The sequence below is a fragment of the Mobula hypostoma genome, chromosome 9 (assembly GCF_963921235.1).
Source record: "Mobula hypostoma chromosome 9, sMobHyp1.1, whole genome shotgun sequence".
Taxonomy (NCBI): Eukaryota; Metazoa; Chordata; class Chondrichthyes; order Myliobatiformes; family Myliobatidae; genus Mobula; species Mobula hypostoma.
In genome coordinates, this window is record NC_086105.1 from 86,472,443 (window position 1) to 86,490,868 (window position 18,426).

At 44.5% G+C, this 18,426-nt stretch overlaps 1 protein-coding gene across 1 annotated transcript; it reads left to right on the forward strand.

Moving 5' to 3' along the window:
* Positions 1–13,181: 13,181 nt before the first annotated feature.
* On the forward strand, positions 13,182–16,946 carry pgp (phosphoglycolate phosphatase). Its single transcript, XM_063057358.1, has 2 exons — positions 13,182–14,381; positions 16,355–16,946. The coding sequence occupies exons 1-2, from the start codon at positions 13,799–13,801 to the stop codon at positions 16,675–16,677; spliced, it is 906 nt and encodes a 301-aa protein (XP_062913428.1). The 5' UTR covers positions 13,182–13,798; the 3' UTR covers positions 16,678–16,946.
* Positions 16,947–18,426: the final 1,480 nt, after the last annotated feature.

Here is an 18,426-nt window from a genome sequence, read left to right on the forward strand (position 1 = left end):
CACTGAATTGTCAAGGGACGATGGTTAGAGCCTCTCTTGTTGGAGATGGTCATTGCCTGGCACTTGCGTGGCTCGAATGTCACTTGCCACTTGTCAGCCCGAGCTTGGATATTGTCCAAGTCCTGCTACATTTGGGTATGAACTGCTTCACTATCTGAGGAATCATGAATGGTGCAGATCATTGTGCAGTCATCTGAGAACATCCCTACTTCTGACCCTGTGACAGAAGAAAGGTCATTGATGAAGCATTTAAAGATGGTTGGTCCTAGGACACTTCCCTGAGGAACTCCTGCAGTAATGTCCTGAGAATGAGATGATTGACCTCCAACCACCACAACCATCTTCCTTTGTGTCAGGTATGATTCCAACCAGTGGAGGGTTTTCCCCCTAATTCCTATTGACTCCGTTTTAGCCAGGGCACTTGATGCTATACTCAGTCAAATGCTGCCTTGATGTCAAGGGCTATCACTCTCACCTCACCTCTGGTATTTTTGGACCAAGGAGGTGATGAGGTCAGGAGCTGAGTGGCCTTTGACAGAACCCAAACTGGGCATCTGTAAGCAGGTTATTGCCGAGTAGGTGCTGCATGATAGCACTGTTGATGACCCCTTCCATTACCTTGCTGATTATTGAGAGTAGGCTGGTAGGGCGGTAATTGGCTGTGTTAGACTTGTCCTGTTTCTTGTGTACAGGACATACCTGGTCAATTTTCCACATTGTCGGGTAGATGTTGGTGTTGTAGCTGTGCTGGAACAGTTTGGCTAGTGGTGCAGCAAGTTCTGGAGCACAGGTCTTCAGGACTATTACTGGGATTTTGTCTGGGCCCAGAGCCTTTGCAGTATCCAGTGCTTTTAGCCATTTCTTAATAACACGCGGAGTGAATTGGATTGGCTGCATACTGACATCTAGGATGTTGGGGACTTCTGAAGGAGGCCGAGCTGGATCATCTACTTGGCACTTCAGACTGAAGATTGTTGCAAATGTCTCAGCCTTACCTTTTGCACAGGTGTGCTGGGCTCCTCTATCAGTGAGGATGGGGATATTTGTGGAGCCTCCTTCAGTGAGTTGTTTGATTGTTCACCACCATTCACAGCTGGATGTGACAGGACTACAGAGCTTAGATCCGATCCGTTGGTTGTGGGCCACTTTGCTCTGTCTATTACTTGCTGCTTATGGTGTTTCGCATGAAAGTAGTCCAGTACTGTGGCTTCACCAGGGTGACCCTCATATTGAGGTATGCCTGGTGTTGTTCTCGGCATGCTGTCCTGCACTCTTCATTGAACCAGGGCTGACCCCCTGGCCTGGTGGTAATGTTAGAGTGGGGAAATGCTGGGCCATGAGGTTACAGATTGTAGTTGAGTACAATTCTGCTGCTGCTGATGGTCCACAGCGCCTCATAGATGCCCAGTCTTGGGCTGCCAGATCTGTTCAAAGTCAATCCCATTTAGCATGGTGGTAGTGCCACACAACGCTGTGGAGGGTTTCTTCAATGTGGAGATGAGATTTAGTCCCCACAAATACTGTGTGGTGGTCACCTCTACCAATGCTTTCATGGACAGATGCTTCTGCGGCAGGCAGGTTGGTGAGAATGAGTTCAAGTGTGTTTATCCCTCTTGTTGGTTCCCTCACCGCCTGCTGTAGTCCCAGTCTGGTAGCAATGTCCAGTAGGACCCGACCAGCTCGGTCTGTGGGGGTTCTACCGAGCCACTCTTGGTGATGGACATTGAAGACCCCTACCCAGAGTATATTGTGTGGCCTTGCCTCCCTCAATGCCTCATCAGTTAAACAGTACTCAGTTGTTACTCAGTTAAACAGTAGTTTGTCTTTTTTATACCTCTTTAACTATTTCCATGAAACTTCGGCTAATTAAGTTGAGTTCAACTTGAAATTTGAGTGGAATAAAGGAAATTGCAGTGGTTTGAGAGAGGAGATGGTCAAAGTAAATTGGAAGGAGTACTGGCAGGGATGACAGCAGAGCAGCAATGATGTAAGTTTCTGGGGAAAATGATGAAGGTGCAGAATAGATTATTCCAAAAATGAAGAAATACACAAGTGGCAAAATAGTACAACCATGGCTGACAAGGGAAGTCAAAGCTGATGTAAAAACAAAAGAGAAGGCATACAACAAAGCAAAAATTAGCAGGAAAATAGAGGATAGGGTAAAAACCTACAGAGAACAACTTAAAAGGATCATTAGAAGGAAAAAGATGAAATAAGAAAGCAAGCAAGCAAACAATATCAAGGTGGATAGTAAAAGCTTTTTCAGGTATGTAAAAAAATAAAAGACATGAGATTGGATATAGGGCCACTAGAAAATGAGGCTGGAGAAATAATAATGGGGTATAAGGAGATGGCAGATGAACTGAAATAAGTATTTTGCATCATTCTTCACTGTGGAACTAGCAGTGTGCCAAATGTTGCAGGATGTGGAGGAAGAGATGTGAATGCAGTTACTACTACAAGGGAGAAAGTATTCAAAAAGCTGAAAGACCAAAGGGTACACAAGTCACCCATACAAGATGATGAACTGCACCCTAGGATTCTGAAAGAGGTAGCATTAGAGATTGCGGAGGCATTAGTAATGATCTTTCAAAAGTCATTGGACTCTGGCATGGCGCCACAGGACTGGAAAATTGCAAATCTTTAAGAAAGTAGGAAGGCAGCAGAAAGGCAATTATAGACCAGCTAACAACAGGAATTCTGCAGATGCTGGAAATTCAAGCAACATACATCAAAGTTGCTGGTGAACGCAGCAGGCCAAGCAGCATCTATAGGAAGAGGCGCAGTCGACGTTTCAGGCCGAGACCCTTCGTCAGGACTAACTGAAGGAAGAGTGAGTAAGGGATTTGAAAGTTGGAGGGGGAGGGGGAGATGCAAAATGATAGGAGAAGACAGGAGGGGGAGGGATAGAGCCGACAGGTGATAGGCAAAAGGGGATACGAGAGGATCATGTGACAGGAGGTCCGGGAAGAAAGACGGGGCGGGGGGGGTGACCCAGAGGATGGGCAAGAGGTATATTCAGAGGGACAGAGGGAGAAAAAGGAGAGTGAGAGAAAGAATGTGTGCATAAAAATGAGTAACAGATGGGGTACGAGGCGGAGGTGGGGCCTTAGCGGAAGTTAGAGAAGTCAATGTTCATGCCATCAGGTTGGAGGCTACCCAGACGGAATATAAGGTGTTGTTCCTCCAACCTGAGTGTGGCTTCATCTTTACAGTAGAGGAGGCCGTGGATAGACATGTCAGAATGGGAATGGGATGTGGAATTAAAATGTGTGGCCACGGGGAGATCCTGCTTTCTCTGGCGGACAGAGCGTAGATGTTCAGCAAAGCGGTCTCCCAGTCTGCGTCGGGTCTCACCAATATATAAAAGGCCACATCGGGAGCACCGGACGCAGTATATCACCCCAGTCGACTCACAGGTGAAGTGATGCCTCACCTGGAAGGACTGTTTGGGGCCCTGAGTGGTGGTAAGGGAGGAAGTGTAAGGGCATGTGTAGCACTTGTTCCGCTTACACGGATAAGTGCCAGGAGGGAGATCAGTGGGGAGGGATGGGGGGGACGAATGGACAAGGGAGTTGTGTAGGGAGCGATCCCTGCGGAATGCAGAGAGAGGGGGGGAGGGAAAGATGTGCTTAGTGGTGGGATCCCGTTGGAGGTGGCGGAAGTTACGGAGAATAATATGTTGGACCCGGAGGCTGGTGGGGTGGTAGGTGAGGACCAGGGGAACCCTATTCCTAGTGGGGTGGTGGGAGGATGGAGTGAGAGCAGATGTACGTGAAATGGGGGAAATGCGTTTAAGAGCAGAGTTGATAGTGGAGGAAGGGAAGCCCCTTTCTTTAAAAAATGAAGACATCTCCCTCGTCCTAGAATGAAAAGCCTCATCCTGAGAGCAGATGCGGCGGAGACGGAGGAATTGCGAGAAGGGGATGGCGTTTTTGCAAGAGACAGGGTGAGAAGAGGAATAGTCCAGATAGCTGTGAGAGTCAGTAGGCTTATAGTAGACATCAGTGGATAAGCTGTCTCCAGAGACAGAGACAGAAAGATCTAGAAAGGGGAGGGAGGTGTCGGAAATGGACCAGGTAAACTTGAGGGCAGGGTGAAAGTTGGAGGCAAAGTTAATAAAGTCAACGAGTTCTGCATGCGTGCAGGAAGCAGCACCAATGCAGTCGTCGATGTAGCGAAGGAAAAGTGGGGGACAGATACCAGAATAGGCACGGAACATAGATTGTTCCACAAACCCAACAAAAAGGCAGGCATAGCTAGGACCCATACGGGTGCCCATAGCTACACCTTTAGTTTGGAGGAAATGGGAGGAGCAAAAGGAGAAATTATTAAGAGTAAGGACTAATTCCGCTAGACCAGCTAACCTGACCTCAGTGGTTGGGAAAATGTTGGAGTCAATTGCCAAGGATGAGGTTATGGAGTACTTGGAGACACAGGACAAAATACAACAAAGTCAGAATGGTTTCCTGAAGGAAAAATCTTGCCTGCAGAACCTGCTGGAATTCTTTGAGGAGATTACAAGTAGGATGGATAAAGGGGATGCAGTGGATATTGTATATTTGGACTTTCAGAAGGCCTTTGACAAGGTGCCACACATGGGGCTGCTTACCAAGTTAAGAGCCCATAGTATTGCAGGAAAGTTACTGGCATGGTTAGAGCATTGGCTGATTGGTAGGAAGCGGTGAATGAGAATAAAAGGATCCTTTTCTCGGTGGCCGCCAGTGACTTGTGGTGTTCCACAGGTGTCCATGTTGGGACCATTTCTTTTTATGCTGTATATAATTATTTAGATGGTGTAATAGATGGCTTTGTTGTCATGTTTGCAGATGATACGAAGATTGGTGGAGGGGCAGGTAGTGTTGAGGAAACAGGAAGGCTGCAGAAGGACTTAGACAGATAAAGGAAATGGGCAAGAGAATGGCAAATGAAATACAATGTTGGAAAATGTATGGTCATGCACTTTAGTAGTAGAAATAAATGTGCAGACTATTTTCTAAATGAGGAGAAAATCCAAGTATCTGAGATGCAAAGGTCTTGGGAGTCCTTGTGCAGAACATTCTGAAGATTAATTTGCAGGTCGTGATTTGCAAGTCAGTGGTGAGGAAGACAAATGTAATGTTAGCATTCATTTTAAGTGGTCTAGAATACAAGAGCAGGGATGTGATCTGAGGCTTTATAAGGCACTGGTGAGGCCTCACCTTGAGTTTTGTGAACAGTTTTGGCCTCCTCATCTAAGAAAAGATGTGCTGACATTGGAGGGGGTTCATAGGAGGTTCTCAAAGATATTCTGGGAATGAAAGGGTTATTATACGGGGAACTCTGGGCCTGTACTTGATGGAATTTAGAAGTGTGAGGGAAGATTTCATTGAAACCTTTCAAATGTTGAAAGGCCCAGGCAGATTAGATGTGGAAAGGATGTTTCCCATGGTGGGGCAGTCTAGGACAAGAGGGCACAGCCTCAGGATAGAGAGACACCCATTTAAAACAGAGATGCGGAGAAATTTCTTTAGCCAGAGGGTGGTGAATTTGTGGAATTTATTACTATAGGCAACTGTAGAGGCCAGGTTGTTGGATGTATTTAAGGCAGAGCTTGATAGGTTCTTGATTGGACACGGCATCAAAGGTTACAGGAAGAAGGCCGGGGAGTGGGACTGAGGAGGGGAGAATAGGATCAGCCATGATTGAATGGCAGAGCAGACTCATTTGGGCCAAATGGCCTGATTCTGCTTCTTATGTTCTTGTATGGTCTAATTGGGGCAGCCACTTAATTGGGCCAAAACGTACCGGCCCTATATGTCCCAATTATCCAAAGTCCACTGTACTGATTGTGTATGTAATTTTAAGAACTGCAGTATGTGTATTTTGCTGTGTGACTTTTGTTACATCGTGGTTTCAGTCACTAAACCTTAGTGTAGTGGTCGCCAACCGGTCGATCTTTGAGACTTTCCCAGTAGATCCCAAAAAAAAAGAAAAATAAATACACAAATACATTATGCCTGATAAACCTTTTGATGCAAAAGCAAATTTTACCCCTAGAGCGCATATGTGAGTCATATGTAGTAACTTCTACTTTGAGGACCACTTGACAACTTCATGTCCAAAGGACAACTTTATCTGGGACGGCAAAACCAATGTGGCGGAGGGGCTTATACACATATGCGTAGCAATGACCGGAAGTAAAACCCCATAACCCCAGAAACAACTTCTGTTTACAAACAGCTTTCCGTAGCAGGAGTATTGCTATATTACCATTATCTTAATTAGTATTAACTTATCTTTATAATGCTCACATTATAACACCTTTAATTCTAAGTTTCATTATTTAATTTTATTTCAGCACAAAAAATAAATGAATAAAAATTGACTGTTGCACTCAGTGTGATGACTGAGGCTGAATACATTCCGCTAGTTCCCTGGAATTTGGCTCAGAACTACAGACAGCCAGTCTGAGACAGTATGTGAAGTGTCTGTCAGTAAGACAGCTCCTGTACTTAGATTTAATAATTTTCATCTGTGAAAATGCAATTTCACATAGATAAGTTGACCCGAAGTAGGCACTGACTTCTAGTGCACATGTGGTGAGATGAGGAAAGACTCCCTGACAAGCCCCCAAAAGTCACTGTCCCCGATCTTGCTTTAAGCTCGATGTTATTTTACAAAGCAATTATTTCCATTTCAATATCACTTGGCACACCAAGTTCTTGCTGGAACTTGGCTGCTATCTGTTCTATATCGATCGGCAGAAATGGGTTTGAAATAAATGCAGCAATATCTTTCATGAAGTTTAACTCCCCAAAACGACGATCGAACTCTATTGCCAGTTTTTCTAGGTAAGCACAGTACTGCTCAGGGTGAAAAGCATTTTTTCCTTGATGGCCTATAACAGTTTCTCTAAGTTGGGAAAGTGTGTCGGCCTCCCGTTCTTTAAATTTGAAATCCAAACACTGAGCTTGGCCTTAAACACATTTACTGTGCTTATCATATGGACCCTGCTCATGGACTGTTTATCCTAATCCCATCAGGGAAGAGGCTATGCAGCATTCACAGGACCATCAGACTCGGAAACAATTATTTCCCACTCAAGGCCAACTAGGGGGAATGCCATACTAGATCTAGTACTAGGTAACGAACTGGGACAGGTCACAGATCTCTCAGTGGGTGAGCATCTGGGGGGCAGTGACAACCGCTCCCTAGCCTTTAGCATTATCATGGAAAAGGATAGAATCAGAGAGGACAGGAAAATTTTTAATTGGGGAAGGGCAAATTATGAGGCTATAAGGCTAGAACTTGCGGGTGTGAATTGGGATGATATATTTGCAGGGACATGTGGTCAATGTTTAGAGATCTCTTGCAGGATGTTAGGGATAAATTTGTCCTGGTGAGGAAGATAAAGAATGGTAGGGTGAAGCATCCGTGGGTGACAAGTGAGATGGAAAATCTAGTCAGGTGGAAGAAGGCAGCATACATGATGTTTAGGAAGCAAGGATCAGATGGATCTATTGAGGAATATGGGGTAGCAAGAAAGGAGCTTAAGAAGGGGCTGAGAAGAGCAAGAAGTGGGTATGAGAAGGCCTTGGAGAGTAGGGTAAAGGAAAACCCCAAGGCATTCTTCAATTATGTGAAGAACAAAAGGATGACAGGAGTGAAGGTAAGACTGATTAGAGAAAAGGGAAGATGTGCCTGGAGGCCGTGGAAGTGAGCGAGGTCCTCAATGAATACTTCTCTTCAGGATTCACCAATGAGAGGGAACATGATGATGGTGAGGACAATATAAGGGAGGTTGATGTTCTGGAGCATGTTGATATTAAGGGAGAGCAAGTGTTGGAGTTGTTAAAATACATTAGGACGGATAAGTCCCCGGGGCCTGATGGAATATTCCCCAGGCTGCTCCACGAGGCAAGGGAAGAGATTGCTGAGCCTCTGGCTCGGATCTTTATGTCCTCGTTGTCCACGGGAATGGTACCAGAGGATTGGAAGGAGGCGAATGTTGACCCCTTGTTCAAAAAAGGTAGTAGGGATAGTCCGGGTAATTATGGACCAGTGAGCCTTACATCTGTGGTGGGAAAGCTGTTGGAAAAGATTCTTAGAGATAGGATCTATGGGCATTTAGAGAATCATGGTCTGTTCAGGGACAGTCAGCATGGCTTTGTGAAGGGCAGATCGTGTCTAACAAGCCTGATAGAGTTCTTTGAGGAGATGACCAGGCATATAGATGAGGGTAGTGCAGTGGATGTGATCTACATGGATTTTAGTAAGGCATTTGTCAAGGTTGCACACAGTAGGCTTATTCAGAAAGTCAAAAGGCATGGGATCCAGGGAAGTTTGGCCAGATGGATTCAGAATTGGCTTGCCTGCAGAAGGCAGAGGGTCGTGTTGGCGGGTTGTGACTAGTAGTGTCCCACAAGGATCTGTTCTGGGATCTCTACTTTTCGTGATTTTTATTAACGACCTGGATGTGGGGTAGAGGGGTGGGTTGGCAAGTTTGCAGCTGACACAAATGTTGGTGGTGTTGTAGATAGTGTAGAGGATTGTCGAAGATTGCAAAGAGACATTGATAGGTTGCAGAAGTGGGCTGAGAAGTGGCAGATGGAGTTCAACCTGGAGAAGTGTGAGGTGGTACACTTTGGAAGGACAAACTCCAAGGCAGAGTACAAAGTAAATGGCAGGATACTTGGTAGTGTGGAGGAGCAGAGGGATCTGGGGGTACATGTCCACAGATCCCTGAAAGTTGCCTCACAGGTAGATAGAGTAGTTAAGAAAGCTTATGGGGTGTTAGCTTTTATAAGTCAAGGGACAGAGTTTAAGAGTGGCAATGTAATGATGCAGCTCTATAAAACACTGGTTAGGCCACACTTGGAGTACTGTGTCTAGTTCTGGACGCCTCACTATAGGAAGGACGTGGAAGCATTGGAAAGGGTACAGAGGAGATTTACCAGGATGCTGCCTGGTTTAGAGAGTATGTATTATGATCAGAGATTAAGGGAGCTAGGGCTTTACTCTTTGGAGAGAAGGAGGATGAGAGGAGACATGATAGAGGTGTACAAGATATTAAGAGGAATAGATAGAGTGGATAGCCGGCGCCTCTTCCCCAAGGCACCACTGCTCAATACAAGAGGACATGGCTTTAAGGTAAGGGGTGGGAAGGTCAAGGGGGATATTAGAGGAAGGTTTTTTACTCAGAGAGTGGTTGGTGCGTGGAATGCACTGCCTGAGTCAGTGGTGGAGGCAGATACACTAGTGAAGTTTAAGAGACTACTAGACAGGTATATGGAGGAATTTAAGGTGGGGGGGGGGTTATATGGGAGGCAGGGTTAGAGGTTCGGCCCAACATTGTGGGCTGAAGGGCCTCTACTGTGCTGTACTATTCTCTGTTCTATGATCAACAACTCCGCCCATTTACCTAAGCCAGCACACCCCTACTTTATCATTTCCTATCAGTCACGTGATGTACAAGTGTTTCTGTACCTAGAGTCACTTTATGGATGTACAATCAGTCTGTGTATAGAAGCTAATCTTATGTATTTATATTTATTGTGTTCTTTGTGCTAATTATGTTTCTCTATGCTGCGTCGGATCCAGAGAAACAATCATTTCGCTCTCCTTTACACTTGGGTACTGAAGAATAACAATAAACGTCTCAACCCAAGCAAGGCTGCAGGACCGGATGGTGTCAGTACCAGGGTGCTCAAAGTCTGTGCCCCTCAGCTATGTGGAGTACTTCGCCATGTATTCAACCTGAGCCTGAGGCTCCGGAGGGTTCCTGTACTGTGGAAGACGTCCTGCCTCATCCCTGTGCCGAAGACGCCGCGCCCCAGCGGCCTCAATGACTACAGACCGGTGGCATTGACCTCCCACATCATGAAGACCCTGGAGAGACTTGTTCTGGAGCTGCTCCGGCCTATGGTCAGGCCACACTTAGATCCCCTCCAGTTCGCCTACCAGCCCCGACTAGGAGTTGAGGATGCTATCGTCTACCTGCTGAACTGTGTCTACGCCCACCTGGACAAGCCAGCGAGCACTGTGAGGGTCATGTTTTTTGACTTCTCCAGTGCGTTCAACACCATCCGCCCTGCTCTGCTGGGGGAGAAGCTGACAGCGATGCAGGTGGATGCTTTCCTGGTGTCATAGATTCTTGATTACCTGACTGGCAGACCACAGTACGTGTGCTTGCAACACTGTGTGTCCGACAGAGTGATCAGCAGCACTGGGGCTCCACAGGGGACTGTCTTGTCTCCCTTTCTCTTCACCATTTACACCTCGGACTTCAACTACTGCACAGAGTCTTGTCATCTTCAGAAGTTTTTGGATGACTCTGCCATAGATGGATGCATCAGCAAGGGAGATGAGGCTGAGTACAGGGCTACGGTAGGAAACTTTGTCATATGGTGTGAGCAGAATTATCTGCAGCTTAATGTGAAAAAGACTAAGGAGTTGGTGGTAGACCTGAGGAGAGCTAAGGTACCAGTGACCCCTGTTTCCATCTGGGGGTCAGTGTGGACATGGTGGAGGATTACAAACACCTGGGGATACGAATTGACAATAAACTGGACTGGTCAAAGAACACTGAGGCTGTCTACAAGAAGGGTCAAAGCCGTCTCTATTTCCTGAGGAGACTGAGGTCCTTTAACACCTGCCGGACGATGCTGAGGGTCTATGGGTCTGTGGTGGCCAGTGCGATCATGTTTGCTGTTGTGTGCTGGGGCAGCAGGCTGAGGGTAGCAGACACCAACAGAACCAACAAACTCATTCATAAGGCCAGTGATGTTGTGGGGATGGAACTGGACTCTCTGACGGTCGTGTCTGAAAAGAGGATGCTGTCCAAGTTGCATGCCATCTTGGACAATGTCTCCCATCCACTACCTAATGTACTGGTCGGGCACAGGAGTACATTCAGCCAGAGACTCATTCCACCGAGATGAAACACAGAGCATCATAGGAAGTCATTCTTGCCTGTGGTCATCAAACTTTACAACTCCTCCCTTGGAGGGTCAGACAGCCTGAGCCAATAGGCTGGTCCTGGACTTATTTCTGGCATAATTTACATATTACTATTTAACTATTTATGGTTTTAATACTATTTAATTATTTATGGTGCAACTGTAACGAAAACCAATTTCCCCCAGGATCAATAAAGTATGACTATGACTAAACAACCTTGAATCTTTGTACTGGGGTTGGTGAAATTGATGATTCAAATAAAAATTGTAACATATAAGGGAAGCCTACTAAACAGTTTTTTAAAACATTGATCTGTGTTCTTAGATAAAAGTTGGAGTAGGATTAAGCCCAAACAACAGGAATTCTAGTCCTGACGAAGGGTCTCGGCCTGAAACGTCGACTGCGCCTCTTCCTATAGATGCTGCTTGGCCTGCTGCGTTCACCAGCAACTCTGATGTATGTTGTAGGATTAAGCCATTTAGCTCCTTGAGCTGTGACGGTATTGGGTTTGCTGACCAAAGTTCTAAACCCAAACAATGACCTTAAACTCTATTGGATATAACTAGCCACAAGTACTCTCACTAAGGGGAGTCTACTGCCCTTGCAATGCATTGTGTACAAAGCTAGGCAAGGTGTTAAACACTTCCTCAAAAATCACGTGAGCCGGGGGCTTTCTTCAGGGTTTTTAAATGAGAAAACTTTGTTAAAAAGGTAATGTTGTTTCCAGGGCAAATAAAGAGTGGATGGAGATGGATGTCTTTCTACCGTGTATGCTATAAATTGAAATCCTGAGCAGAAAAAGATGTTAAAAAGTTTACGAAAAGGAAGTGATGTTTATACAAATCGAACTGCATAAATACGATCTGCACCTCAAGAGGTAAAATGGAGAGATTTTACTGTAACTACCCAATCTTCAAAGACTAGTTCACTTCCCTGTTTATTCTCCACAGCGAGACCATCTGCCTATTCAAACGATGGGTTCCCTCTCCCTACGAAGGAGAAAAAATTTCCACCTAACAAAGCCGTTTAAACAAAATTCATTTATTTTCAGTGGTGCACATTTAAATCCAAACAACACATTTAAAACTCAGAGGATTTCTGTCTTAAACATTTCCAAATCATAAACCATTGCTAAAGTGCAAACCACAATGAGTAAAGGATTTCTCAAACACAAAAGAATTCTAAAACACATGTACAATTCCTATAAACTAAAAAGACATACAATTTATGCAGACAAATGAGTCGTCTGTCACAGAAATTGAAACTAGAGGGATAGATTCTTGTTTAGTTCCACGTTTCTTGATGTTCTTTACCTCTTTCCTAAGACACCTGAACAGCTCCTACATTTATACCTTTTTCCTACCACTTGGAATACTTCGCCTGCATATGAGATTTTCAACAGATATCCTTTTGATACAAGCAGGTCTAAAAGTAAATTGGAGACACAGATCTTAGCTTCCTCTACTTAATGCTGCGAAGCTAGCTTCCTTGAGTACCTAAACTTTACAACTATAAAATAGTCTGCTATATGGAGATAACTTGTTTGCAAAGCTGTCTGGGAACAATACTTTGTTTTAATTTCAAGCTGATCACTGCTTTCCACTTATACATTTTAAAAACTGAAACTGACTTCCTCTTATGACCAGAAACTAAACAAACTGTTAGTTGGAAGTTTATTTACATCTGCTTTTGATCTTAATTGTGGCAGATGATGTGTTTAGAAAGTGAGGTTAGCCAACAACCAAGAGGTGAGTATCCATCACAGAGCCTTCCCAAGTGTTCAATAGGTTCACAGCCAATCTGACACTTCTCACTTTCCCTATAACACCTGATTCCATTATAAATCAAAATTGTATCTATCTATAAATTACATACGAGCATATATGAGGACTACAGAGATTTGTAAATTCTTGCATATGCAAGAGAGAAGGCTCACAAGTGCAGTATATGTTCCCTAAGTAATATATTTCAATAAAATCATCTCGCATTCTTCTAATCTCCAGTGACTAGGCTCCCAGCCTACTTTACCTTTCCCTTCATACCCAGAATCATCGCAGTCAACCACATCCAAAGAATCGTACCTTAACTCGCTCAAAAATTATTCACAGTACTCTAAATATGATCTATGTTGCAGTAAGACTTTGCTACAGTTACACTCAAACCCCCTAGAAATAAGGGTCAGCGCTCCATTTGCCGTCTGCACGTCTGCCAATTTGTCAAGCATGAGTTCATCAATCAGACGGGTGTGCATTTGGACCCTTGTGGTATACACACCGACAGGGTTGGACTGAATGGCCAGCAAAGATGATACGGTCTTTAAAAACACAAGGGGTTCTGCAGGCCCTGAGCAACAACACAAGATAGCAGAAAAACTCAGCTAGTTTTCGGATGAGACCTTTCAAAGTTCAAACAACTGACAAGATTTGCAGAGTCTATGGAAATGAGGCTGCCTGGCCTGCTGAGTTCCTCCAGCTTTTTCTGTGTTGCTCGGATTTCCAGCATCTGCAGATTTTCGCGTTTGCAGAATCTCATGTAGGTATGATCTTTAAAAAGTTGAGTGATGATTAGTTTAGCGGAGTAAGAGACCGGAGTGATTTGTATGAACTTGGAAAACGTGCTGTATGGATGCTGTAGAATCAGGAGGGCTGGCTGTGTGCACAAACTACCGAGAAAGCTCAAGATCCGGAACGGGAGCGGCTAGGGCGATTGCAGAGAGTGTTCGGAGCCTGGTCACTGGGAAAGCTGGGTCACGTAGGGCGTGCTCTGCGGCTTTTCCACCCGGGGGCCGGGCCGGGGCGGGGTTTGCGGTGGTCATGCCGGTTCCGCGTTCCGCGTTCCGCCGCCGCAGTCTCTCACTATGGCCACCAGCTGTACTCGTTTGACCGGGGATCTGTGCTCGCAGGTTCTGGACTCGGTGGACGCGCTGCTGTTCGACTGCGACGGGGTGCTGTGGAAAGGGGACAGCATGATCCCCGGCGCGGCGGCGCTGGTAAACAGGCTGCAAGAGCGGGGAAAGCTGGTCTTCTTCCTGACGAACAACAGCACCAAGAGCCGAGAGATGTACGTGGAGAAGCTCCAGCGCCTGGGTTTCCAAGCGCACTGCGAACAAGTATTCGGCACTGCGCCTTGTGCTGCCTTGTACCTGCGCCAGGAGGCCAAACTCAGCGGCTCCGTCTATCTGATCGGCGGCGCGGCCCTGCGCGGGGAACTGCAGGCCCAGAACATCGCCTGCTCCGACTCGGGCCCTGGTCCTGGGCTTGTGCAGGCAATGGCGACCGAGCCCCTCGACCCCACTGTGGCCGCAGTGCTCATTGGCTTCGACGAACATTTCACGTACACAAAGCTGTGCCGGGCCTCCCGCTACCTGCAGGATCCCGCCTGCATCTTCCTAGCCACCAACACTGACACCCTGCTGCCTTTGGAGGGCGGCGGGATTCCGGGTAAGATGGGGGCAGTACGGCCGAGGAAGCAGGTCTAACATTCTTCTTTCCTACTCTGTTGTAGTAAATGTAAATGAGGTATTGATTAATTTTGCTGCTTTGGTCATAATCTCATGAGAGCAACACACGAAATTCTGGAGGGGTCTCGGCCCGAAACGTCGACTATTTACTCTTTTCCTGACCTGCTGAGTTCCTCCAGCATTTTGTGTGTGTTGCGCGGATTTCCAGCATCTGCAGTTTTTCTCTTTTTTTGTGTGATAATCTGATGTGAGATTTTTTAAAAATTTTAAGCGCTGTCCTTGGTCAGAAAATGCCCTTGGGGAAATGAGTCAATTGCAACAGCATAGCTATTTGCTGTGATCATGGTTTTATTTTGCGTCTTTTACAGTAGAATGATTTTAGTTTTCAGATGTCACTGTAGGGGTAGTATACCAGCCAGAATCCATCAACTGCTATATCAATGTCTTTATTTGAATCATAAAGTGATGGAAGCCTGTAGATAATTTTCCTCGGTCCTTTTTACTTGCAACTGCTAGGGCAATGATGTCAGACTTGACAACGTTTGATTAGCTGATAATTGAAGTTCATTCAATCTGACAGACAATATCATTAAGGAAAAAATCAAACCATTTTCTCCATGAAGTACCATCACTGCATAATTGGGTTTGTATCACTATAAGGCCATCTGACATCGGCGCAAAATTAAGCGTCGAATTTACTCTGCCATTCAAGCATGGCTGATTCATTTTCTTTCTCAATCCCATTCTCTGACCTTTTCCCTGTAACCATTGACACACTAAGTGGTCAGGAGCCTATCAGCTTCTGGTTTAAACATACCCAATGACTTGGTCTCCACAGCTGCCTGTGGCAAAGAATTCACAGATTCACCACCATCTGGTTAAAGAAATTCTTCCTTATCTCTATTCTAAAGGGACTTTCTTCTATTCTAGGGCTGTGTCCTCTGGTCCTAGACTCTCCCACTAATGGAAACATCTGTATCATGTCCACTCTATCTGGGCCTTCCAATAATTGTATGTATTAGCTAGAAAGACACACAAAAGCAATGACTTAAATAGCACAGACCCTGGATATCCAAAGACTTGCCATGATTCTTAAGGCAAATTAGGCATGTAACAAAATACACTTGTTTGACTGAGTGAAACTCCGACAATTCTCAAGAAGTTCAAAATCATCTACAAAGTTCACTGCAGCTATTCATCTTGACAACGCTCTTGTCCCAAGAGTGTAGGGGAACTCTACCTACAGATTCCTGTTCAGATCAAACAGCCAAACATCCTTTATTACTGGGTTGAAATCTTGAAACTGCCTTCAGAAATTCTGTACAAGTACATTCAGCAGAAGGACTATACTAGTTCAAAAAGATGATTCACTTTGTTGAAAGCAGTAAGGAAGATGAGATAAATGCTGTTTTCTTTTCAAAAAATGATTTTAAAAGTCCAAAGTAATCTCTCAACTAAACATTCCTTCCCTCCACCACTATTGCAATATTTGGTATCATTGTAGCATACCTAAGCTTCAAGGTCAACTTCCAAATACATTAATTCTCTCACTAAGAAGGCCAAGTGTAAAAAGACTCATTGTCCACCTGTGTGGACCTTTGCAAGTCACACACTGTCCTGGCTCTGAAATACAGTCAATCCAGATCAGAATTGAGGCATACCATTTCCCCAAAGTAATGTGAAAACATTGTCACTAGTGGACAACAGCATCTCTCACCAAAACCCTGGCATGGGCATTCTGAGAAATATTGTGAATTACTTTATTTTGGAAACAATGATGTATTGAGAGATGTGATGGTCTTACTTGTGTTAATAATTCCTGAGGCTTGGAGCAATTGGAATGTCTTAAGCCACCTTGAAATGCAGCTTCAGCCGCAACTGTTTGAGTTTAGACTCTTGCCTATCGGTGCTGTGATGCAGTTATATCCCTGAACTGTTTTCCTTCATCCACAGGGACAGGATGCTTGGTAAAGGCAGTTGAGGCAGCATCAAAACGCACTGCTTACGTCATCGGCAAGCCCAATGATTTTATGTTCAAGTGTTTGATGAAAGAGAATGGTATTGACCCAAGCAGGACGGTGATGGTGGGAGACCGGCTGGATACTGACGTTCTCATGGGCACTAGTTGTGGCCTCCGCACCATTCTGGCCCTAACTGGGGTTTCCACCCTGGAAGAAGTGAGGGCCCATCAGGAAAGTAATTCCCCAGAACGGCACAAGTTGGTCCCAACTTACTATGTGAATAGTGTGGCTGACCTATTCCCAGGACTTGAATGACAGCTCAGGGCCTGCAGCGATGTACTGTACAATCAATTAAAACTCAAGTACAAAAACAAATGTTAGCTTTGTTCATAGTTTAAGTGATTGCCTATAAAGATTGTTCTATTTTTGTTATGAATGTGAAAACAGACTTCTAACTGCCAAGCTTTGTAGTTGTGTTTGATTTGGTTATAGAACAAAATAAGGAGATCACCAGTTCTGTTCGCTAGGGTACAGAAATGCTGGTCTTTCTGTATCTTATCAGTTGAAAATAAAATATTTCTGTGCCATCACAATGCTGTGCTATGTGTTTGCTTCCAGAAGTAGAAATCCATGGAATGAACATCACATTAACCATTGTGGCTGCACTTTATTACATGTTCAGTGAGGGATTATCTTCAATTCTAAATAAAGTCAACCCTGAAATAGCAGCAGAAGCTTCAGCTCTTCAAGTCTGTCTCCAGTGACCTTGGCAGATCTGGCAAAATTTGGGCTTCTGTCCAAGGCTGGATACCAATTCCTTGCCTGCATTTCTCTTTTTACTTATTTATTTATTTTTGCTCAGCAAAACAAAACTTCCAATTTCCAGGTACATTTACATTTCTTCCCCTCACGGATATCAGCTATCAGAACACTTCCATCAAAGTACAGACATCACCACCACATCCTATACAAAAGCCCTTATTAGTATAGCAGACAGGTTTACATCTACAATTGTAGAAAAGGTTGCCATGTTTTATGAAAACTATTTGTTTTTGAGTGTACCATACATGTTAAAAAGTCCAAAGGAATGTATTCCATGATTAATTTACACCAATCAAAAAGTCCAGGGACCTTATCGGATATCCAACAAAGTAAAATGTTCTTCCTCGCACAAAAAGTCAGGATATTAAAATTTTTTTTTGATGTGCACTAATAATACGACTGCTGAGTAGGCTTAAGAGAAAAGACACTGGGTCCAGTTCAAGCTCCATCTTCAAAAGTCTTTTCCATTTCACCCAAAATATCACTCCAGTATGCCTGAAGTTTGGGACATCCAAAAACAGAGGGTGAAAGTTCCAGTATTGCAATATTTAGACCACATTGGAGAAACCCCCATCTTAAATTTCGAGAGACGATCTGGAGTCAGATGGGCTCTATGTAGAATTTTGAGTTGCAATGCTTTAGTTCTATTACAAACTGAAATTTTCTTTGCATTATCACAGACGTCTTCCCATGTTTCAGCTGTAATTTCTGCTCCCAGCTCTTCCTCCCAGACCCTTCCCAGTTGCTCAGCCTCTCCACAAGAACATTCCCGCAGGATGCTGTTAAAAGTACTGATGGAGACTTCACCCTTAGAACGAAACATTCTCTTCTATGTCAAAACTATAGAAATTAGTTAACAATGATGTTTTTTTTCTGTATATAATCTCTTATCTGAAAAAAACGAAAAAGATCCTTGCTGGTTATGTTGAATTTCTGTACTATTTGACTAAAAGACATAATCGTTCCTTCATCAAACAAGTCTCCTAGGTGGAAAATACCCTTAGAAATTCAAAGTTTAAATCCAGGATCCATTATGCCAGGCTGAAAATCTGGACTGCCGGATATTGGAGTGAAGGGTGATATTTTTGCTGCGTTGCCCTCAATTTGTCGCACCGCCCTCGAAGCCCTGACTGTATTATTTATTATTGGATTGTCACAATATTCCTTAACTAATTTCATCTTATAGAGGAAAAGCAAATTAATAAGAGGGCATTTTGCTTGTGAAGCTTCAACGTCTAGCCA